Source organism: Falco punctatus (genome assembly GCF_963210335.1).
Source record: "Falco punctatus genome assembly, chromosome: 6".
In the NCBI taxonomy this organism is placed as follows: Eukaryota; Metazoa; Chordata; class Aves; order Falconiformes; family Falconidae; genus Falco; species Falco punctatus.
In genome coordinates, this window is record NC_137585.1 from 91,986,431 (window position 1) to 92,011,168 (window position 24,738).

General features: G+C 43.6%; 1 protein-coding gene across 4 annotated transcripts in view; it reads right to left on the minus strand.

Annotated features, from left to right (window-relative positions):
* The window catches only part of PRKAR2B (protein kinase cAMP-dependent type II regulatory subunit beta), a 94,318-nt gene extending 84,949 nt beyond the window's left edge, over positions 1-9,369 (minus strand). For 2 of the 4 annotated variants that reach the window (XM_080392779.1, XM_080392777.1), the window contains exon 1: positions 8,329-9,369. In XM_080392779.1, the coding sequence (XP_080248905.1) occupies positions 8,329-8,737 (409 nt within the window). In that variant the 5' untranslated portion in view covers positions 8,738-9,369. Of the gene's footprint in view, positions 1-4,145; positions 7,891-8,328 lie in introns of those variants that run through there. The other 2 variants (XM_080392778.1, XM_080392780.1) reach the window with 2 other exon arrangements.
* Positions 9,370-24,738: the final 15,369 nt, after the last annotated feature.

The following is a 24,738-nucleotide window of genomic DNA, read 5'->3' on the forward strand; positions in this document are numbered from 1 at the left end:
TTTATATAAACACATTTTAAATCTGCATCACAGGGATTCAGAAGAGGTTGAGGCTGTTATAAAGTTCTATTATACAAGCAGGATGGTATCTGGAACAACTCCGAGCAGGAAAGATCATGTTACTTCTCCTTTCAAAATATATTTTATACAGCAATTTTCTAGTCCCTCCATTAAGGAAGTCTTCATAATATTTTCTAATTGACCCTTTTAGCCCAGCTTTACAAAAACCACTTTAGTCAAATAACTGGAACAGTATGTGTAAGAAAGCTATTCTCATTGTCAGTTTTTACCTGCTCAAGCTCTGAGCTACAAATTCTTGCTCTGATGACTTTTTCTTAATATCATTAAGCAGAGCAATTTAAGAGGCAAACATACAAGTGAAAAAGTCCCTCTGTTGTTACAGTATGTTTTTTACCACACTGCCTTCCATTATCCAGAGTGTTACAGAAAAATGAGGCAAGGCTGACTCAACTAAAATTTGGAAATTTTTTATTGTTTCATTCCTTACGATTTCCTCATTTTATCTATGGTCCATAAATTACTTTTCTGAGCAGCAATGCTAAAAGGATGCCTTTTATAGAAAGTGTGGCAAACTTCACTCTGTGACTACAACCTGCATTTTACTGCCATGCACTTCAGGCACCCCTGCCTGTCTACATCCCCCTTCATTTCAGATCTCACACTTTTTTCTATGGCATGGTATAATTTAAAATGCTGAATGAGGCACCAGACTTTTGATTAGCATCATCTTTTTGATGTAGCCCCAAAACCGTACGTCTTCTAGGTTACTTGCCATATTGATTTAAATCTTGATTCATGTATTGCACTGCCTAGAGACTGCAAACAGAAATTCTGTGCGAGTAGTTCTGCTACCAAATGCACAAAATCTTAAAATAGAGCTCTTCAAATTTTTAAATGAAAAGCAGAATTGACAAACATGAAGAATTTCTTCACAGAAAAAAGTAATAAAGCCAGTCAATTAGAAAAGTAAAACAAGAAAAGAAAACAAAGGACACTCAAAGTCAAACTTCACCCTCTTAACAACATCTTGTTAGATACTATAACTGAAAGCTGATCTACAGAACAAAAATGTATTCTAAAAATAATAAATAAATAAATAAATGAAGTTTGTAATTACTTGTCATGAGCAAAATTCACAGTAAGAACATCCTGTTCAGTTCCATAAAGTGAAGAGGTTATCACTCCTACCCAGCAATGGAAAGGGTTAGCCTGAAAGGGTAAGGGCTTTTAGTATAAAACCTCTACATAAAGCTATCAAGCATTATCGGTGTCATCATCCAAGAAAAAAAAGAGTATTTATTTCCTTTAGAATTCTCATAAGGCTGCTTTCAAACAATACCATCCTTGATAGATGTTTATGGAATAATACCTGCTTGTATAGGTGCACATTTCTTTTAATAGATTCACCTAGCACGTAGTAACTCATGCATGCATGGACTTTGTCTTTTATGCACCTACACCCATGTAACAACCTACAATATAAAAAAAGACCATGTGATAAATGTATCATCTGCAGTAAGATCAACCCCTTTTAATTCATGTACGTCAAGACCTATTCCAGCAGCAGAGAATACTGAGCCATTTTAAATGGCTCTCTTTCTCAAAGCCTTCTCCCTCCCATCATTCACTTTTAAAAAAATCACTCATCTTTTTAAAGCACAGAACTTTTCTAAAATTACACTCACTTGAAGCTCAAAAGAAGAGCTGCAACCTGGAGCGGGAATAGTTTTTCTATAGCATGACTTCCAGGCATTCCCATTAAAATAATAGTTGGTGAGATAACCGCTCTGATTTTTATTAAGCACTAAGGGACATTTCATGAAGTGTTTGTTAGATACTACACAATATTTCATTTTTCCATCAGCACCAAGACCCTCTTAGCTCTCTACGAAGACTGCAATTGTACCTGCGGTTGTACCCACATGCCTATTGACTTTCTTGATGATGATCACTACCGTTTCTTTTTTAAACAGAAAACGGTTGCGAAGAATCTGGATTCTACATTAAAATTTAAGTTGAAACTTTCATTAGAATACACACTCAACAGAATATAGGTGTTATGAGTCTCCAGACATAGCAATATGACAGATGACCCACGTCAAAAATACTTAAAAGATCTCTCAGCATCAGATGACCAAGTTCATTTTCATACAATGCACTGACCACTAATTTTAGTTTGTTTGCATTTGTGTTCCTGTGAAACACATTTATAAGCGAAACAATTTCAACAGAAAATTTCAGGACATAAATTTGGGATGTATATCCAAGGAGACCAGGCTGTATCTGGGTAGAGAAAATAAGAGCAGAGAATTTAATGCGCTCTGTTCTTTTGTCTTCCTCCCCTTCAGTTCTGTTCCTCCTCCTTCCTCTTGCTTTTTACCTTTGTATTTTCCTTACCACACACAAACTCCTTTTCTGCCTCTATGTCCTGCCTTCCACCTTGCCTTCTTACTTCTTTCATCACTGTCCTGACAAATGAAATTTCCCAATCCAGAGATCATCTTTGATACTGGAAAACCAAAAGCGGGGCAGCAGCCCATACCTTGATTAATCTGTACCTTGTGACCTAAATGTGCAATTTCCAAACCATATGTTCCAGATTTATAGGAGCAGCTAAGGCCAGTAAGTCTGCAGAGATTTGACTATTTAAGGTAGATTTCCCTCAGACTGAGGTTTCTCATTCGACAGAATTAGAGAACAGAACGCAATACTTCTGCATAACAGATTGGGGATAAACTCTGAGATATAGATGTATTTAACCAAGCTTAACTTGCTGACAGATGCATGAAGCACCTCTGTCTGTGCAGGTTACAAATGCTAGGCCATTATGTTGGGTTTTATAACTTCAGTAGGAGTAAATTCTAAAAGCAGGCACCTTCTCGACATTCATGGATTCATCTTTACTCTCTTCACTTTAAAAAGGCAGTTGTTTTTTTCATTCATGTAGATGTATAAACAGGAGTAAACAAAGGGAACAAAACACATTCAGCTTCTCTGGGAAACTGAACTGAAGTCAGCAAGTAACACAAAACTCCTAGAGCATTGCTGAGGAAGCCAATTCTTTAAAACAGACATGATACGTGCAAGAAACGGAGCAGTGGTATGCAAATGTTAGTACTGACACTGTTTATACCTTATCATTCATAATGCAATCATTGCAAACTCATGCCAACAAAATTTTATTTCTTCCTATACTTACTGAATTAATGCTGCTCTCCTTCTGAGCTGAGCAGCCAGCAAAAATCAGTTTCAAGTTGTTACTTTAGAGAAAAAGAAGCTGGAGATACATTCTGTTCTTTCAAATTTTCTCCTGCTTCTCTTAAATACACACACAAACTTTAACAAAATAATAGCAGGCAGACACCTTCACTTATGAGCGCTTTTGTTTTGAGCAGGGGTACATACATACTTTTGAGTGGAGGCTGCTATCATTTCAACTAAATTCTTAACACAAACGCACTTTTTTTAAAAAAAAGAAAGTGGTTACAGAAGAAGTATGCTTTTCATCTACAATCACATATATACACATGTCTGAGAGGGAATCACAGTCCTTACCACAAGGACTATTAATGCTACCCATTACAAGTTCACAATTCTAGTTGTTTAATTGCTTACGATTTTCACAAACTAAGTTTTTGGACTGCAGTTTTCCCAACCTGAATACACCACCTGGGTCAAACTAAGGGATCTACAAAAAGACACTACCTGCCAACCTGCCCAGGTTTGCTCCCGAAAATAACTGTTAACACAAAGAAAATATTTTAGTTTGCTCCTGTCAAAAATACCAGAAGCCATTACTTCAAAAAGCTCTATTATTCTGAAGATTTATAACAAGGATTGAAAACTCCGAGTTTTTGTGACTGTGACTACTACGTAAGAGTGGCCAGTAGCCATCCCCTGCCTACCAAGACCCACTGAACCAGAAAGGCACCCACCCACGCAGCTAATTCCCTCCCAGAAAACTGTCTTCTTCCCAAACATTCACCTTGAATGGTCTCTTACACACACCGTGCTCTGAACCACAGCAGACAGACGGAGTCTGGAAAAGCGCACGGAGACTCAGCCCAAAGCCTTGCGAAGGAGTGCACCACAATGCCACGCTCACACGCTCTCAAGGGACTCACCTGTAACTGGAAACTTGACTAAACTGCATCTGCAGTAAGGCTGCTCCAGCGTGCGCCTGACTGGGTTTGTCCTTACAACCATACAAACAATGCTTTATTTCTTCTTGTACTTCAGGTAAGTGACTGTAGAAATTATTAAATCGTCATTCCTAAAGTTGGTTAAACACGTATCAGACAGTAATGCTTTCAGCCACCGCCCATCGTAACCCAGATTTTAATTTGAATATACACATTCTTAAGAATTTCACATTTTGCTGTATGGTCCCTGATTTAATGATATCCTACTACAGCCTATACACATTTTTGTATCGCCCCCTTGCTCTTACTGACTCCTTCCACTGCTCTAATCTACCCGTTGTCATCGCACAACAGACTTGCAGGAAGGTTACAAACTGTTCAGTGCTTTCTGGGTTTGTTTAATTTCAGGAAGAAAACCATAAGTAAGGTTAGTAGAACTGATGAAATATCATTTATTATCACAAAGCCGGCATGGATGTGGTTCTATGCTAAGTCTTCTCTGATGCTCTGGTTTCTACAATTTACCTATTATTTCAAAATTTGTGTATATGCGTAAAGCAATTCAGACTCAATAAAGGAACTAAAATAAAGACATGCCTTTAACATTGATACTGTAAGCTAGAATACGTATGTTTTACCTAAGGAGTGATCTTGTATTATTTGAACATAATCAGTAGGTGAAGCTGAGATACATACTTGCATTTTGTAGCTCAAGTTTTTAAGGAAGGTACTCAAAGCAACCAACACACCAACAGAAGGACACAGGGGAGGAAAGGGACAGCTGTAGTATTTTCCTGTTAAAATACATCACTATCTGACAAAAAACACCAAAACAAACCAAAGTAAAACAAAAGAAAAACAAAGTAAACCAAGGCTATGTGACGCCAGACGGTACATGCAGCACTGCAATTTTTGAGTTTAAAGAACAGCAATGTTACCTCTAACAACATCTCTCCTAATACATATTAAGGCTAGATGAAATATGAACTTTTAGCTACGGCAAATATTTAAAAACAGCTGTTACAAATTACATGGGTTGTTACCCATCTAAATAAGTTGCGCATCAACATGTAAGCAGTAAAATATAGTCATTTGTAAAAGAACAAATAACTTGGCATTTTCAAATTTTTCCAGACACAGTAAATTTTAAGATGCACTTCAAACCTGCAAAAAGTTAGAAGAATTTGCTCAAGGGGCTCTTTTATTATATGTCCTATTCAATTTAGTAATTGCTGTTAGTATTAGTAGGAATTAGTTGTCATCACTGATTAATGCTAATACACCCGTGTAGGACAACATATATTAAAACAACCAATGAAACAACAACTAGGAGACCTAAAAATCACTCCCAAATTAAGCTGTGTGTTCAGAAGGGGATGATCTAAATTCTCTGAAAAGAAGGTCACCTTAACTCCAGGTGCCGATTCAGAACTACAACACCAATATGACAAAGTTCTCCTTCCAGACAACATAACTGCTTTTATCTTTCATTTCGGCAACTGATGCAACAGACACAGGAGAGGGCCTGAAGTGATTTTAATTCATGGTTCACATATGAGTCAATCCCGAGTATAGGTTTTCTTCTTTTAAACACAGCTTATGCCTCAGCTTGTCATTTCTGAAACAGGATAATGCTGATGTACCTTCCAAAATGCATTTCAAGGACAAAACTAATACTGACAAAGAGTTCAACTGCAGTTCTTGTAGGTATTTAGAAACACGTACTGGGGGGTGGAAGGTTGGAGACAATAGCATTTACAAGGAGCACTCAACAATGTTCTGTTTAAAATAATTAAGGAACACTATCAGCTTGACATTTCAAGTGCACTGTTTTAGCAAAGAAAAGATACCACCACCAGGTCTCAGCTCCTTCCCAGAGATTTTTATTTTACATCTGCTTATAAGCTTTGTTTTCCTCTCCTGTATGAAAACAGTATACAAACAGGAAAAACTGACTATTCAGAAGTAGTCTGATTATTCATAAAGACAAAAGAAAAAAAAAGAAAAGAAAAAAATTTTCCCTCCAACTTAAGTTCTTAAGAAAAAACCCTCCAATTTAAACTTAAAAACTGCTACTTATAGAAACAGAAAGCAAAAGCACAAAAGAAATATGCTTTAAAATTGGTATTTAAATCCATTAACGATTTGAATGCGAGTCTATGCTTTCAGTTATTAACAAAAGGCTGAGTGGATGCATTGTTACGTTACCTAAAAGAATACCTATTCAGGGCAGACATAAAATTTGAATTTAAAATACACACTCCTGCACAATCCACGCATACACAAGCACACCATTAGTAATCATTTACTAAAACTTGCTATTCACCTTCCACACTGTTTCACAAATATTTCCATTTTTGTTACTTTTAATTATTAATTATTCCAACTGACGGAGATTGCAAGCCATAATACAATTAAACTTTAAAAATGCAATACTTTAAAGGGGTTTTGTCAAATGGGTACATCGGTTAGTTAAACTAAGTCATTTTAGCATGTCCCTTAATGAGAATACTGACAATAATGGCTTCCCTTCTTCATGATGACGACAAAGAGAGTACAAAGAGAACCTTGACTACAGGTATTCTTTAGAAAAGCTTAGAAAGCTTCATAAAACACCCTGTAAAGTTTTACGTATGTAATACATACATGCTAATAAATCAAGCTACATTTCTGCACTTCCCTCCACACAACGTTCCAGTTCTCCATTCACCAATGAGTCTGGTTTGTGTTATAGTAATTCATGTTTTAACACCATGTCTAGTGTTAGTGAATTAAGATAATAATTTTGTTCTTCCACATTATCCCCACTTCTGTTTTCAAAGACAACAAATTTCCAGATTTTTACTAATCTCACATAATCAGCATTAAAGTTCAAAATTACCACATAAATCTGCAGAACCTCACTGACAGATTCGAGTTCTCATTTAAATACACATAGTATAGCTGCAAAGAACAGATGAAGAGAACGGCAACAGTTTTAGGGTCTTAGGACAGTCTTAGACATAAAGCCTTTAGAAAACTTACCCAGCTCTTAAACATCTGTATTCTTTTCCTGACGAAATGCACATCAGACATTATTTTACAAACTGCACTGCTACTCATCTAGCAAACAGCTGGCTTCTGTACTCCACTAAGTAAATCTACCTCCAGCATGACCTGGAGGGATGAATGCTTCAATGATCTGATGAGCTAGACTTGGATTTCAAGCTGTTCTCAAAAAAATAAGCTAACGGTAAAGATGCTTGGGCGCTTTCTGTTCTCCATCTAACCCCACCGACTGACCCTCAGCATCAAGCCGTACTGGCCGACCCTTCAGCTAGGCTGCTCATCACACAAAGACCAAGCACTACACACCCTTCAGAGACAGCTACGACTTGCCCCATAAACGAGCCCGTCTGGGGCTGACACAGCCCCTACATAAGCCCGCCAGCCACACGAAGGTGAGGTGTCATTAGCTGCCAGCAGAGAGGTGCTGCCCTGCAACACGCGGGTACCGCACGCGTTCTCTGCCGGCCTCGCCGCCACGCGTGCTCCGCAGGCCCTTCCAGCACGCAGAAAATCTCACCCTGGCTTTCAGGAAGAAATTACGTTTTCAATTGTGCTCTACTTTTTGAAACACGGATTAGTACATCTACGTGAAATGCTTAATCAAGGGCGTAAATACAGTAACATGCCCACGGCAGGTGTTTTCTAAAGCAGACGCAGCACCGGACTAATCACAAAACGTGGATTTGCTCTCTTGTGCCCTTACCAGAGGGAAGCGCGTAGGTTTTCTGTCAGGGGTATTACGGGCCCGTACGCGCTAAGCCGCACAGCTGCGGGCTCCGCCGGTACCGGCCGCGCAAAGGGGCTGCCCGGGAGGGCCAAGTTCGCGGCGGGAGACGGCACCTCCCGTGGGCTCCGCCGCGGGGCAGCTCCCTCGGGCCAACGGCGCAGCCCGCCCCGTCCCACCCACCAGCCGCCCGGGCCGACGTGCCCCGCCGCGGCCCCCGCTGCCCGCCGCCCACCGGCCCCGCAGCCACCCCCGCACCGCCCGCGACCACCGCGGCCTGTGCGCGGCCCCCGGCTGCCCCGGGGCCGCCCCTCACGGCGCGGGGGGCCGCTGCAGCGAGATCCCCCTCCCGCCCCGCCCGGTCCCGGTCCCGTCCCCTCCCCAGCTGCCCACCTGAGCCCGGAAAGCTGAGGGAGCCGCCCCCGCCCTGCCCGCCCTTCCCGGCCGGCTCGCTGCTTCCCCCCCGGGCCGGGCGCGGCGGGGGGCCCGTACCCGGGAACTGCTGCTCCTCGTCCTCGCCGCTCTCGGAGTCGGTCTGCATGGGCTCCTCGGCGAAGTTGACCCCGCGGGCGTCGGGGGGGGGCCGGCGCGGCGGCTGGCTGCCCCTGTCATGGCCGGGCGCGGGGGTGCCCGCCTTGCGGCCGCTCGCCTCCTTCTCCGCCTTGGCCGCCGCCGCCTCCTCCTTGAGGCGCCCGAAGTACTGGAGGGCGAACTCCAGCAGGTCCCCGGGCTGGCTCCGCAGCACCTCCACCGTGAAGCCCTGCAGCAGCTCCGTCAGCCCCGCCGGGATGGAGATGCTCATGCCGGGGCCGGCCGGGGGGGCGCAGCCTGGCTGGGAAGGGGGAGGGAGAGGGGAAGGGGAAAGGAGGAGGAAGGGGGAAGAGGCCGGGGCCGGGGGTCCGCAGCCCGGGGACGAGTCGCGCCCGGCGGATCGCCCGTGGGCAACGGCGAAAGGGGCGGGCGGCGGCGGCGCAGGTGGGAGCGGGCGGGGGGCGGATCCGCGGGGGGCAGCGGCTCAGCCTCGGCGGCGGCGCCTCCTCCCCCCGCGCCGGGGGAACCTCGCACACATGTGACCCGGGAAACCATGACAACCTCCCGCCGGGGACTGCGGCCCGCAGCGCGCCCCCGCCCGCGCCGCCGGAGGCAGCCAGCCAGGCGGGCAGGGAGAGCGGCCTGCCGCACGGCCCGCCCGCCGCGGACCCGCTGGGGCGGAGAGCCTCCCGCGGGCGGGCGGCCGGCCGGGCCCCGCTGCTGTGAGCCCCCCCGAGGCCTGCCGCGGGGCTCCCCCCGCCGCCGTGCGCTCTCCTCACGCCCCCTCGCCTGCCGGGCCGCCGCCGGCGGGCACCGCGGCCTCCCGCGTCTCCCCGTGTCCCCCGGGCTCCGGGCGCCTTTCCCCTGCGCCGGGTCCCAGCGGGGGCTCCCAACGGGCGGGCGCGTCCCCGCTCGCTGGGGGCCGCCTGTCACCGCCCGCCGCCACTGCGCTGCCTCACGGCCGCTGCCCCCTCACAGGGATGCGCTGTCTGTTCGGGGTCAGCGGTATTATTTAGGATGAGAGTGGTGATGCGATGCTAAAAAAACCATCCTGTTCGTCAGCTGCGTGTCTAAGGTCCGTGAAAAATTTAGCCAGAGAAGGAAACACTTGTTAAACAAAGCAAACAAACAAACTGCAAACAATAACTAACTAACTAAATAAAACAAACAAAACAAAAAAACCCCACCTCCACTCCTATTTAAACACTGCCGAGTGCCTGTGCACGGCATAGGCGCTCCTCCAAGCCATGCTGCAGAGAGCACTCAACGAGGGGCAAGTGAGTGCCACTTGCCATCATCTGGAAGCGTAAATGTCTTTAAGTGGTGATTACGGGTGCTGTGTTTTTCATAAGGTTTTATAAATGCTTATTGAAATCGAGATCCTTGGAATGTGTGAAAACTGCATCATCCCCTGATTTGTAATCACCTCTGGGCTTCTCACCAACGTTTTGGGGTTCCAGAAATATCTGTTAGAATCTCATTTTTATGCACCAAACAAATTAACTGCTACAACGTCTAAGGGTGGGACTACTTGGCTGTTTGATAACTGATTTCGCTAAACGTTCAGCACTACTCAAACTGCCTTGAAATATATACTTGATAAGGGCGCAGGGTAAGATAAATGGTCAAAATCTGAGTTTGTAATAACAAGATGCTGAAAGACCTGCCTTCAAGAAAGCAATGTGACAGCAAAATACAGCAATCGTTATGGTGCTTTTCACGCACATCTGGATCTCAAAGCCATTTTTAATCGAATTAGTTTCCAAGTGGAGCCTAGTGTCCCCTTTTGTGCATTTTCAAATGGAGCTTTCATCCACAAGTGGCAACTTCAAAGTGTTATGGGCCAGGCAAATTAGTGAAGCAAGTGACCCATGCATGCACGGGCGATAACTGCTGCCCTGTAGCTGGCAAGAGACGCCTCTGCCAATGCAGTTGTGGGATGCCTCTGAGCAACATCTTGCGGCTTCCCTTCTCTCTACAGGTAAAGCCTACAACTAGCCATTATGAAGTTCCTATTTGAAGTGAAATTCACTGCTGTTTAGCACTGTCCAGCCTGAGGAACACCTTCACGGTCAAGCACAGTCCTCTGGGGACAGACGTGAACACTCTCCGGGCTGCAGGAGCTCGCTCCAGCAGCAGGCTCTAAGAGTCGCTGCAGCGTCCTGGGGGGGCTAACCGCCTAACCCAGCACACCCGTGCTCCATGCCATACCCCAGCGCCACCGTGCCCTGACCACAGCTGCCTTTGCAAAGTGCTGCGGGTGTAGCAAGTAGCTACATACATTACAAGGGCCAAGAATCAAGTGCAGCAGGAGACCTGATGTCTGTACGTTACAGCCCTTAGTCATTCTAGAGGCTGGTTTAGCTCAAAATGCCAGATTGGCTCCTTTACAAGTTTAGAGGCTTAAAACCCCTCTCACACCACTGAGAGGGCTGATCTGTTCGTCACCAGGTTGAGAGACACCTAAGCTCTGAGGAAACGTCTGGGGAGGGAAGTGCTGGTAATTGGTGCCTTCCAGGCACTAGGTGTTCTGTGAGCATACAGTAACCCATTTACTGGAGTCTTCCAGGGCTAAAAGGATTGCCATCCCTGAGGTTTTCCCTTAGCCAGACAAGGCACTATTGTTCTAGGAAGTTACCAGCAGCATAGTGTCTTTTGCCATCTAATTAAGGACTTCCCTAGCTTGCCAGAGCCCCCATCCTCCCAGACATGAAAGGAGATTGCTTCTCTTGAGGATATCCTCAAAAAACAGTCTTTGATGTTTGTATGCAAAACTGGGATAATTTGAATAAGAGATTCCTAAGTGGTGGTATTCTAAAGAATGATTCTTTGTTAAAACTTTCAAAACAGTTGTGTGCAGTGAGACTTATATTGACTTTTGGTGAATCTCAAAGGATGGCTGTGAACTTTGTAGTTCAAGTTGGCGTCATCTGGTTTCCTTAGATACTTTCTGTTCCAAGGAGCTTGTATTGACATTTAAATTGTTTTTAAATCCTCTTAAGGCGAACAGCTGTCCCAAAATGTGTTCTGTCTAGCAGAGTGAACAGTTAGGTGATGAGAGAATCAGCTCACACCTCTCTGAAGAGTTTTATTAGTTGCTACTAATTTTTGTGTCATCCCAGTTCAGCTGTGAAAAACATCTCGAAATGAAAGAGAATGTAAAAACCTTCAAAAATTCTTCTGTGCTGAAAAGGAATCGGGCAGAACGTTCCCCTCACAATTACCAAGAACATGACGTAACAGCATGTGTTGTCTCCTCTCCTCCTAGCCAACAGATGCACTCTTCATAACATGCTGCTTACCAGCTTTGCATGCCAATCTGTCCCTTCACCTGGTCTGAGGTGTGACAAACTAGGAGACTTCAGCTAGCAGCTGAGAAATAGCAAGCACTCTGTCTCCCAGGTGACAATTCCGGACAGTATACTTCAGACCGTGGTTGGGACGGCTCTGTCGGAGATCAGATAATGAGGTCTTTTCTGATCGCGTAGGTGCCAATGAACAGGGTGCGGAAGGAAGGAACGACAGGCTTTCAAGCCTTGTCTTTACCAGAGTAAATGCAAATTTAGTAAGTTTTGTAAAATTCAACTAACAAAGTCCACCCAGCAGCCAACTACAAGCCTTTTTTCTGCCAACTTTCAACTTTCTGCCTGATGGGAACATCCTTCTCCAGTCCTTCCAAAGACATTTTCTCAAACAGCCATCTCCTGAGTAACCCTGGCGAAGCTCTGCAGCGCGATACGTGCCGTACGGAGGGAGCACGAGTGTGCACTTCATCTTGTGAGTGTAAGTCTGGGTAAAGCAAACTTTTCTCTTGAGTGGGAAGTAACTTTAGCAAGCACACTAGTGGTGTACAGGCTTTTTAACTCCTCTCTTGGTTACCTCCTTGGAGGCAAGAGGGACTATTATTATCGTCTGCTTGGACCAGCTGCGCAGCTAGCCCAGAATGAAGAGACCCTGATCTCTTGTCTATAGCAGTCTCTTTCCTAAGGCGGCAACCTGGGCCCAGCGGTGGCTCTCAATGGAGAGTTTGTGTAGTACTGGCGAAAACACAGGACAAAACCTGGCTCTATACCTACTGCAGTGTAGTAGGAAAAGATGACATGCGGGTGTGGGAGATGTTACTCTCTGTATTTCCTGTGTTTTAAAGATTTTTGGTTTGTGTTATCTTAAACTTTTTGTCCTGGCTGTTGAAATTTTAAATTCAGACACACTTTGCATACTGCATGATTAAAAGCTGCTGCTGACAAGCAACCTGCAAATCCCTCCATGTTTTATATTTACTTCAAAATCTCTTTAGCTATATGGCAGTGTTCTTCCTTGCTGGATCTTGATCAAACAATAGCTGGTTTGTAAGTTCTGAACAACCACGGTTCATAGGAATAATCACGTACCCATTTCTGATCTTTAAAAATACCTTTAAAATGTCACATCTATTGACTTTCTTTTTTTCTTCTCAGCTCATGCAGGCTTACTAGGAAAATCTTGCTCACATAATTTTCTTACTAACAGTTTTTAATGGCAATCATTTGACCATAGATCTTTTTCAGCAATAACAGAACTTGCAGCTGTGCAGATCCACAATTTCCTGCTTTTCTATTCTTCTCATTAGAATACATCACTATTATTATTTTACCAGATTCATTACCAAACCCAAATCTGTTTATCAGAAAAAAACGTTTGGTTCTATCAACAACGTAAGAAACTAGTGCCTGTAATTCACGGATTAAATTTGAACACATTCCTCATGACTCTTCTTTTATTGAGTCTCCTGTTCTTCAGCTCATACCCTTTGCCCTGCCTGTAGTTATTGTTCTGTGGATTCAAAACACTTAGCTCTTATCCTGCCTAATGTAAGTCTAGAATAGCAAGAACCAAGTAGCCATTTACACACTCAAGTAAAATCTTCATTTATGCCAATGAGGGTTTTCCCTGAGCAAGCAGAAAGGCCACATTCAAAACTTGGGGTGGAAGGAACCCACCGCAGGAAACACAATAGCGGTGAAGTACTGCAAATGAAATAGACCCTGCCATTTCCAGGACCAATTCATAATCAGTTTAACCTGACGTAAGGTTTGAGGAGTTTCCTCCCACCAAAACGGCACCCTGCTAACCACTGAACAAGTGTTTCTTTCCTCTCCACTGTATCACCTTTTTAGCACTTGTAGGGCTATGCAATCAGTCAAATTAAAGGCCTGATAGAGCTGAGAAGAATCATCATTCTGACAAGGAGAAGAGAGCAGAAACCATGGCTCAGGGGTAGTGTCAGACTATCGTTTCACCAGCAACTGAAATTTAGGTTGGCTTACACTGGTCGCAAAACCAAGTCTTCAAACAACCTCATGTACTGAGATAATGGTAGAGATATGTCAGATATCTGGTCCGAAGAATCTCAGAGCATCACACTTTTTGACCTCAAGTCCCTTGCTATTCCACTAGCCCTAGTCCTTCTTAACTCAAAGCTGGACTTTCCAGAAAGTAAGAGCTTCATGACTTACTGCAAACTCTGCATACAACTGTTATGATTCAGTGAAAGAAGAGCTGTTGATTTCCATTGAAATCTATCTTTTGTGGGTCTTGATATTCAGAAAATACTGGGTACCCTCTCTTAGAAAATCAGTCCTCTTTATGTGCCTCAATCTGGGCACTCACAATGACCTGTAATTTCAGAAAAAGTTGACTATAATTTTTAAAGTCAATATAGTGCTGAATTTGCCATTAAAAGTAAACCTTGCCGTTTCAAAAGTAATGACATAAAATGACAGTGTAGATGTAGTAGACTTTGGCTATTTTGAGGATCTTATTTCATACAATGTCCTACTCCGTTTATAAAAATGGCATTGTACACTGCCAACACAACCTGTTAAATGGCTAACAGAGACATGTCTCCAAGTAGCTGACAACAGAAAATTATCATCAGATGGAGAAGTTCCCCAGGAATTGACAGTAGGCTGCTTCTGTTCAACACCTCCTGCAATCATTTGGGAGCAACTGTATATGTCGCTGGCATAATTTCCAGATGACACAAAACCCAGTCAGAATAGTAATACCAGTGAGCTCAGGAAAGCACGGAGTGATCTGGATAACCTGTCCTTTAAATATAATTTTTCTTTACACAGCTACATAGTAAGTCATTGACTTCAGAAGAAAGAGTGCAAGATGTTTCTGCAGAATGGGAGGACTTTATCTTGGAAAGCAGTGCTTCTAAAAGAGTTTAGGGATCAAAATGGAGAAACAGGCTTGACTCATATTCCCAGTATAATTCTGTAGAGAAAGGGGCTAACGAGATTTTTGGTTGTTTCAAGAGGGAGACCGAAAATAGGAATGGGGGATCTTCCCTTTGTAAAGCACTCTTGAGATCCAGTAAAAATGTATGGCCTACAATTTTCATGCGCATATGTTCAAAAGAATATGGAAAAATAGGAGATGTGCAGAAAAAAGACACGGGAATTATTCATAAGCTGAAGGAAATGCCTTGAGGTGAAAAGACTGGGAGAATTCACAGCTTTTATCTAAGCAGTTGTTGTTATGCTCAGCAGAAGAGGCTTATGCTGAGTGATCTAAGTGATGAAGGGTATCAGTCTAGATAGTCTAGTGGATCCTTCTAGCCCCTTTAAGGCAAAGAATAATACTGGTCTTGCTTATTGAAAACGGCTCAACCTCTCTTGGGAAGGCAAGCTCTTTCATGTCTCTAGAGGAACGCATAAATACCTCTAAAAATGAAGTAGTTCTTAGTTCTTATGAAATATGAGGTAACAATGAGGAAATCATAGTACAAATATGCTTTTTAAAACCTACAGTCACCACTGTGGATGCTTGGGTATTATTTAAATGCAAAAGAGCTATAGTGAGTGAATAGGTTTGCTTTTCATTTTCCTTGAGGGAGCTGGGGAATCTGATGATTTTTGCAAAATTAACTGTCTCCCTGCAAACCCTCTTCTCCTCTTAGTAGTCTTGAGCTTAGATCTGAAATCTTCAGATCATCTGCTGTGTGGCAAAAACAAGGAGCAAAGGAGTAGAAATAGCTGTTGGATGGAGTAGAGCCCTACAATTCTGTGCCTTGCATTGCTCATTAACTGCCGATGTTCCTCCAAACAGATCTGTTATGAGAATTATCTTAGGTTTCTCGGGAGCTAATTTCCAAATGGAGGGTCTCAATGCTGTGGAGTCTGTGGTTCTAAGTGATGTCTTCTCCCAGAGAAGAGGCAAATTTTTCAGTGGATATTAACTGTTGAGGTTTTGGGTTGGGTTGTTTTTTGGTTTGGTTTTTTTTTTGTTTTGGTTTGGTTTTTTCCTGATAGATTTAATTGTTATTATTTTCTTGAATAAATCAGTGTTATTCTTGGCAGGAGGAATAAAGCATCTGCATAAGTATTGGATAAAGTGGACATATAAGCACCAGCTGAAATATTTTCCTGGGTTTGAACCTTAATGCAGTGGTAACGCTCCTGCAGACTTTCATCCTGGTGAAAACTGACAATAGCATTAGTAAGTAAAACACCATTCTGACTCTAATGAAGGATGTGTTTCCTTCTCAAACTGGGTGTTTCTGCACACCTACACACAGCTTGGGCTGGGTAGGTAGAGACACTGGGCTGTATGACAGACACTTTTTTGTGTTGAAGGCATCAGACAAGAGGGATTCAGGTATTGCCTGTTCTGTGAGGGAAGGCGTGTGCCTGGAGTTGAAAGAGCTACATTTGAGAGAACCTTAATTCAAACCAGCAGACCTTAAAGGACAAATATGGATGCTTCAGAGCTGTGCACTGGAGTGCCAAGTCTCCAGTTTGTCTCAGGATGGTTTGTTTATAAGAACTTTTAAATGTGCATTTGATTAAAAAGTAATCTAAATGTGATGACCTTTACAGATTCTGGAACAGAAAGACTGTCTATCTCTCTCTCTCATATGAGTATATGTGTGCGTATGTATACATAAACACACACACATACATATATGTCTGTATGTGACATTACTGTTTCTATTTTGGCAGAACCTTAAGACCCCATCATATGAATCACTCTATGAATGCAGTATAAATAACTTAACTTAGTTGACTTGCAGTGAGTGAAGACTGGCTTTTTAATGTAGACTTACGGATCATCAAAGAAAGTATGTGATTATTTTTCATACTTTTATAAGAAACAGAACTATTTACATTTTTCAAGTAAAATTCATAATTGCACCACCCTTTCGATATTCCAACTTTAGCCGCAGGAGCGGAATATAAACAGTGCCAGACATGCATTCCCATGGGGGTTTTATCGTTGTTTTCAGCACAATCTATTTTTATTCAATTCTATGGGAAATGCACACATACTGTGCAGTTGCCAGAACGCGATTTCCCAATGCCCCCTATTTATTTCCAAGTGCATTTTTTTTCAGATTCAAGTACTTTTGCAACAGCAATTTTTTATGCTTTATCGTATAAGTAATCCTTGCTCATACTGAACCCGTTTGCTGAGGACAGCGGTTCCATGAGTGCAGTTGAAAGGGTGGCCATGTAAAGTTAGCGAAAGTCTCCCACCATGGTGGTAACAGTCTGTTCTTCTTCCCCTTGCAGGGTTTGCCATTATTCATGCTCACTCCACCTAAAGGCTGCATGCATGTAGCTGTGTCTGGAGCCAACGGGGCAGAATCTTTGCTTTGTTCAGATTCTGCTGAGTGTAACAGGGCCCAGCAGTTGTTGGGGAGATGCTGATGTTCTGCTGAAATCCCTCGCTCTGGCCCTACATTGCAGGACAATCTGGAGGGTTCCCAAATTCATAGCATGTTAATCTGTAGGAACCACCCGTGATCTGGGGCTAGCCAGAACACGTCAAGCTTTACACCGATTTACAACATACCAGTTGCATAAAGAGCTATGGAGAGGTTCAAGCTGATGATGCATCTCTTGTACAAGAGAGCAGATCTGGCTGTGGAACCTGCCCCAGAAGGACAATTTATCTAAATAAGGACATGGTCCTTAGTCAACATACCCACCCAAATCTGCACAATGCTTTCCAGGTGAAATTTCCGTAATTCCCTACCCTAAGATCACTTTCGCTTGATGAACTTTTTTCTCTCATTTACTTTAAGGGTTTATTTGTGTTAAAATCAATCTGACAATGTCCCTACATCCATGCAAACAGTCCTGTTATATCATTACCATAAAACCTAGTCAAGGTCTCTTGTGCTCAGACACAGCTGCAGTTCAAGCACAGTCCTCTACAAAAGTGCCCGAGACGTGCCCAGTCTTCACATAAACGGGGCAGCACTGGAGAAGACCTCTCCCAAACGCCGTGGCTGTGTGCTGTTTAAAAGACATTTTAATACCTGTCCCAACCCCAACTCACCTGCAGTACGTGCACCACGGAGCGTGCGCCATGGCATCCTGTATAAATGCCTTACCCTTATCCCACAGCATGATCCAGCAAAGCCTTCAGGCAAATAGGGAAAGGAAGAGGTGTGGTCTTGAGGCCAGATATTTAGGTCAGTAGTCCTTCCTGCTTCTTCTGTCTGTCTTGACTTGTACCTGCTAGCCTAGGTGTGAGCTTGTCCCTAGAGGTTTGGCCTGAATGCTTGCAGAAGTGGCTAGACCCTTCCCCTCATAACGCATATAGCAAGAAGGCAGGGCCAGGGTACACCCCTCGCCTTGTGGATTTCTCCACCATCCTTCTGCTGCCTAGATGATGTCACAGCTTCCTTGTCCCATAGGGACTTGGACCAGAAGCATGTGGGTTTGGTATCAGCTAGCAAGGCACATGGACTACCGAGATGTGGGAAGGCAAGAAGGTAGGTTGTCCTTGGGTCTGAGTCAATGACCACATGTCAAAACTGTGGTCCATTGCTGGGGCAGTGAGTCAGGAAGCAAAACTGCAAGGTTGCAAGTAATACACACTTCTTCCTTAGCAAGTCTTCTCAACTGATACCATTGTCTAGAACAGGGGTCCTCAAACTTTTTAACCAGGGGGCCGGCGCGCGGATGAAGTGGCAGGCAGCCATCTGCGGCTGCTTGGTCCCCCCCCCCCCCCCCAACCCCTGGCGAGGGGGGGGTGGGGGGGTTCTATAAATACGGGGGGCTGGATTGAGGACCCTGGGGGGCCGTATCCGGCCCATGGGCCGTAGTTTGAGGACCCCTGGTCTAGAGCTTTTAACTCACACAGGCACCAGGCAAAAAGTCCTCTCAAGGTCCAAAGCCACGTAACTCATGAAGGAAAGAGGAGACATATTCTGAAATCTGGCACCTACAGGGAGCCAGATCTCCATGAAGTGGCATGGAAGTGGAGCCTCCCAAACTGGCAACATCAAGAGGAGCCTCCCAGGCCAGGTCCTTCCACAGAATTCACTGCGCCAAATGCATCTTTCCCTGAAAAGCCACGGCTACCAAGGAAAGGTACACTGCTGTTCTTCCAGTCAGCCTTCTAAATAACTGTTTTCAAAAATGGTCTACCAAGCCAATTGACCAAGAGAAATCCACATTAGGCATGCACTGCAAAATGCTCCCTTCCTTCCAAAAGAAAAACAAAAGGAAAAGAAACAAAAGGGAAAAGTCAGTATAACCAAGAGCTGCAAGGGCTGTAGGCTCGTCCCTGGTAACATCTCTGGCCTGTCAGAGGTTTGGGCTCTGAGCACCTCAAAGGATGGTGCTTATTAAGAGACCTGGCTCTGAGAATAAGACAAGTCTTTTTTCACACAGTTTTTATAGATCGTTGTGAGCAATCGGCTAAAGGATTCTAGGACCTCTGAGCTCAAATAGGTCTGTGCAGACAGCACAGCTTCCGGAGTCCATATGGATCTGTATGCTTCTAAAATCATATCCCCTCCATCTCCTGAGTGCGTGTTTGAAAGATCCAAATCTCTCCTTGCAGACTCACTCTGAAGTGTCTTAGGACAGGACACTTCTGGGGTGGAAACACCAGCAGAGACTTCAAAACATAGCCTGTCTGCCTCTTCTGTAAGGAAGAAAGGGGAGTGACATTTCCCAGAACAGTCACTTTGAAAGGTAAGAACCACTCATGGAGCATCTCTGTCTTTGGTGGTCTGCAATAATTAGATGCTTGTTTTGAGGTTCTTTTTCTGAAGGTGATGCAGAAGGAATGCAACAGGAATGCAGGCACAGAAGCGTGGGGATCTTCAGGTGAGAAAATTCCCCTTGACCAACCACAGCCCTGGCAGGACCAGCCATTTTCCAAAGTCCTCACCTTTTCATCTTTCTCAAAAATGTCAAGGTGCAGCTGGAAAGACTGCAGTACAGGTGCTTCGCAGATTCCCTGAACAGGAATAGAAGAGGAAGATGCAGGCGGTGGGTGTCCTGTTTTACTAACGTTAGGCAGCCAGATTGAAAGGGCATGCTCCTTTCTGCCATGGAAATGGTACAACACTCCCAAATGATGGAGGGCAGCATGGAGCCAGTATTGACTGTATCATAGTAAAACTGGTCTGCGTTCACAGAAAACGGCAGCCTTTATTAATCATGGCTACATTTTACAAGCGGTGTAAACCTTTCACGTCCTGTCAGTGTTTCAGTGCACCATGTGCGGAACCAATACAGAGCTCAGTGAAGTTGCCTGAAAGCTGCTGACCACGACAGAAGATGTTTGGGTCAGGTTCCTGGGTTCACTATTATTTTCTCGTGTGAAATGGTAACTTATTTAGAGGTGAAAAAGATATAAGAACAATGTCTCATAGTCTTTAAAGTACAGAGAAAAATCAATCACAGGGCAAGTGAGGCTGGCAGGGACCTCTGGAGATTGTCTAGATTGTGTATGTCAGGTCCTGCCTGTTGCCTCTTGCCCTGTCATTGGGCTCCACAAACAGTCTGACACCATCTCCAGGCTGAGAAGTCGCAGCTCACTCAGCCTCTCCTCGTATGCCAGAAGCTACAAGCCCTTCATCTATGGCAGTGGCCCTTGGCTGGACTCATTGTGGTTTCTCCATGTCTCTCTTGTACTGGAGCACCCCACTAAAAACACTGGAGAGCCTTCATCCCATCCAGGTCCCACTGAATAGCAGCACAGTTATCTGGTGTATCCACCACTTCTCCCAGTTTCGTGTCTTCTGCAAACTCGCTGAGGGTGCACTCTGTCCCACCACCCAGGTTGTTCACGCAGGTGCACCCTAGTACAGGGTGACCTCTGGGGATGGCGCTAGTGACTGGCTTCCGCATTTTCATCATAGGTAAGTACAGATTAACATCTACCCAAGTTGTTTTAAGGAGCAGATAAGGATTTTGTCCCTTGAAGGTTTAATTTCTACTTGTAAATATATGGAAATGTAAGAAGAGTTTTAAATGGTTATGGAAGAGTGTATGTTATTGGAAACAGACTAATAAGTGCTAGAATTTATTTTGAAATAACTACTACTAAAATATCTACTATTTTAAAGTATCTACTACTCAGTAAAGCATTAAAGATCAATTAAATTTAAACATGGGCAGCATTTAAGATTTTAACTTTTAAAACACATAGATATCTTAAAATTACTCCGTTGTGTAAACAAATCCTTGCTTAACAGTATGATGTCTTGAAAAAAATCAGCATGATTTAATTAATGGCTTTTATTTTCTTTTTGTGTCTCATTGACTGTCATTCCTCAGTTTAGATATCAACATTTTATGCCTGGAAGCTGGAGAATAAAAATAGCTACACTCTATAAAGGGGCAGTGCTGCTGAGTGAAAGGTCCTGATCTTGCAAGTTCTTGCTCAAATGGAAACTCAAGGGAACTACTTGGGTGAGGAGGAGTTACCCATCCAGCAGAAATTACAAAATGAGGCTGAGCTCCTCTACTAAAACGGTAATAACTCAAACATGGAAAAGATTATTCACACTGATGAAACAGGACAAGCAGGAGTGTAGAAATCTGTGATTTTTAAAGAAGTGATCACAGCTGAAACCCACTGGAAATCTGTTTTGAAAACAGATGAGAATCTCCTGCTAAGGGTTAGACTGCAGTGAAGTCTTAACAACTGGGTTTTTTTTAAAGTTTTTATATTTAATATAGATGAGCAACAGTGATTGCAGGCCAGTTTGGAAGCCAAATATGTATTCATGACAATATTAACAATGCCTTGGGCTAGACAGAAAGCTTGAAAACTATGTATTAACATAAATAAGACTTAGGGCATTTTTGGAATTACTTCATTCTGTGTCCTTAAAAAGAGTTTCCTTGGCACAGTAAGATGACCTTATCCTTGGACAAAAAGTATTATATGGCAGAAATATCTCTATTTCCTGACACAGTAGGAGAGAAAAGCCACTTTTATTCCAAGCAATCCAGCTTGTACATAAGGAACCTGAAGAGAATGAACACATCATGACACCACAATACTGATTGTCTGACTCTTGAGATGAGGGTGAGTGCCTAATAGCTGTTTTCCAGACAAAGAGCACTCAGCTGAAACCCATGGTACGTGTCACGGAGGTTTTAAAGGGGAACATTACTCATAGCTTGACAGTGATTAAAGAATATTGAAATAGGCTGCAGAACTCTGTCTCTTCTTTCACTATTCCAAGTGAAAGGGGTTGGGGGAGGTAGGAGGGGGGCGGTGAATCCCCAAACCCACAAATCTTCTCTTCTCTAGCCCTCTTCTACCTGGAGCACCATCCTCTCTGGTTCTGAGCACCTCTACACTGATCTTCACCTTGTTAGCTGGAAGAGGCAGTACCCCATTCCTGGGATTCAAAGACAGTCTAGTTGCTGTGACCAGACCTTGCTTGAGGACTTTGCCACACCTGGCCAGTTTCAAAGCCATTTGTAGCAAAAGGCATTTACCACAGAGGAAGGTCCGGAATTCTGAATCCTTCGAAACATCACAGCTAATGGAATTGCAGGTAGTAGATCTCAGCCTACTAAAGGGCATCTAAACTTTTGAATTGCTGGTCCCGTTGCTATTTACTCCTTTTGTGGCATTTCTGATTTCCCCTCTGAAAGGTGATGATCCCATGAATAATTAACTAACTTTTTAACTTGCTTCTTATCTGTTGTTTATGGCAGGTGCTCCCTAGCTGTAGGTTGGAAACAAAACCAAATTCTCCAGTGCAAAGCTCTTTGCTTAGCCCACTGTGGTGGTTCCCTCATGAAGAAGTTAATGGGCGATACAAAAATCCTTACTATCGTTCCAGTGCATTCAATTCTCCTTCTCCTCAGCCTTTTCAACTGGAAAAAATGGTTCTTTGAACATGTCTAGTGTAGCTGCTTACGTGGGAAACTCTATAGACTCTTCTCCTTATGTATGCATAGACCTACTTCTAGCCAGCGCTGCTTTCCTTCTTTACTTCTGGATATCGGTGAACATATTTGTTGTATTTGGAATAACCAAGCAATCCCCTTCTCTAGACTCAGTGGTTTCCTCTGTTGTTCTAGGTCATGATGTTGTAAGTAGATGTGTGCCTACGGACCTTGGTTGTTTCACGGTTGGCTGAAAGTCTTAGTACTTTATTTCTCAGAAGTATTTTTGTAAATAATCCTTTTCCAGTGTAAGACTGCAACTGATTAGCTTTCTTGGGGGAAAGATCAGGGGTCCTGAAAAAATGGAAGCGTCATGTTTTTGTGTTAGTTTAAAGTCTGTTGTTTGACCTTGTTGATGACTAAGCTACTGAAAATTGGACCAGTCTGTCTATGAGGATATAATCTACCAAAAGATGTTTACAAAGAAGTTGGGGTTTTCCCCCAGGATTAGCTCATTTTCTGAGCAAAGTAAATGCATATACTAAGTTAAATAGGTTTTCCACAGTTTATTTGCATGCCTGTTCTTTAAAGGATAAGCCAATTCCCTCTCAAATGCAGCTCATTTCTCTGTGACCCACTCTGACAGCTGTGACAATCTGTTTGTCACAGAGCTTAGTACATACCAATACATATATTAAAAGTAGCTGGAGGTGGAGCAGTCTCATTTGAGGGTTTAGGACCTTAAAACATGGTGTGAAGATTCACTAGATTATGCCCTGGTTTTTTAAATGATGACACTGCTTCTTAACTTCGCACTTCAATGAGTTGTCTCTCACCTGGAAAAAGCCACGCTGCCCTGAAACGTCCCGATTATCCCCCATGTTACAGGCATGATAACACGGCAGCCAGCTCCTGCTGTGCTCTGTTGGGTGCATCGGGCATTGCCATCGAGCTCCTTGAGTTCTGGGTCTGGTGCTTAGAACGAAGGGAACAGTCTAAGTGGTTTTGATCATCCCTGCTGGGGAAGCACACAGCCCACCTTTCCCTATGTGTACCGTTCTGAGGGGTCTCCTGGGTGTCCTGTTCAGAGCCCTTGACGCATTTCAGTTGTAACGACTAGGTACTCCGTTTCTGCGGTTCATACTCTAGAGTTAGCTCTGTTTCTTGTTTCCAAAAGTCTTTGGTAGCCAAGAATACTTCATCATCCTGCAAGCTAGCCAGATTTCCTAAATTCTCCTGAAGGACTGATTGTCCCAGAAGATTCATTGTCTCATTGGTCTTATTTTGTCTTGATTTCTAGTAGGTGCTGAGCAGCTGGTGGGAATTACCTGTTTGTGTTTCTCCAGATGTTGGGGGATTTTTCAGCCTTCTATAATGGTATTTTTTCCTGTTGACTTTTGTGTTTTCATGCCATACTTTTAAGCCTTATAAATCATACCCGTTGTGGATTTGTGAAATTTCTGACATCTACAAATGTTTCCTCCCCCTGTTTGGACAGAAATGTTGCTATATGGATTTTTGTGCCCTTGCCTGCACTCATGGAGCTTCTCCATTTAACAGTGCTGTTCTCCCTGGTGCCCACAAGTTGTCTACTAGTAGATGCTACTAGTAGACACCAGTAGTTGTGCTAGTAGTTGTCTGCTAGTGGTGTTTAAGTTGTTTTTCAAGGGTTGTGGTATCCTTTAAGTTTTTTTGGGGGGGTCTTGCTGTGGACTACGTGGTATCTGCGTTATTTAAACAAATCCTGGCAGATTGTTACCATCTGTACTGCAGTTTCCATGTCTTGTTCGCAAAATGGTGCTTTTAATTGCTTTCCTGTGATTCAGTTTCAGGTCATATCGTCTTGATCTTTTGATATTTCTTGCGCTTTGCCTCTGATGCGGTTGTAAATTAGGATATTGCAATTATGATAAAGACTTTTCCATGTATCTTATTTATTGGCCTGTCCCTCGTGAAGATGGTATACTAAAGGGTACTCAGTGAAGCATTGCTTTACGAGGAGTACTGAAGGTAGCTAACTTGCTTCTGAGCAGGTCCAGTTGCTGATGCCACTAGCTAGATCAATCACAGTTTTGGTTAGGATGCACACATAACACCAGCTGGGTATTTTCTGCTTTTTTTGAGTCTT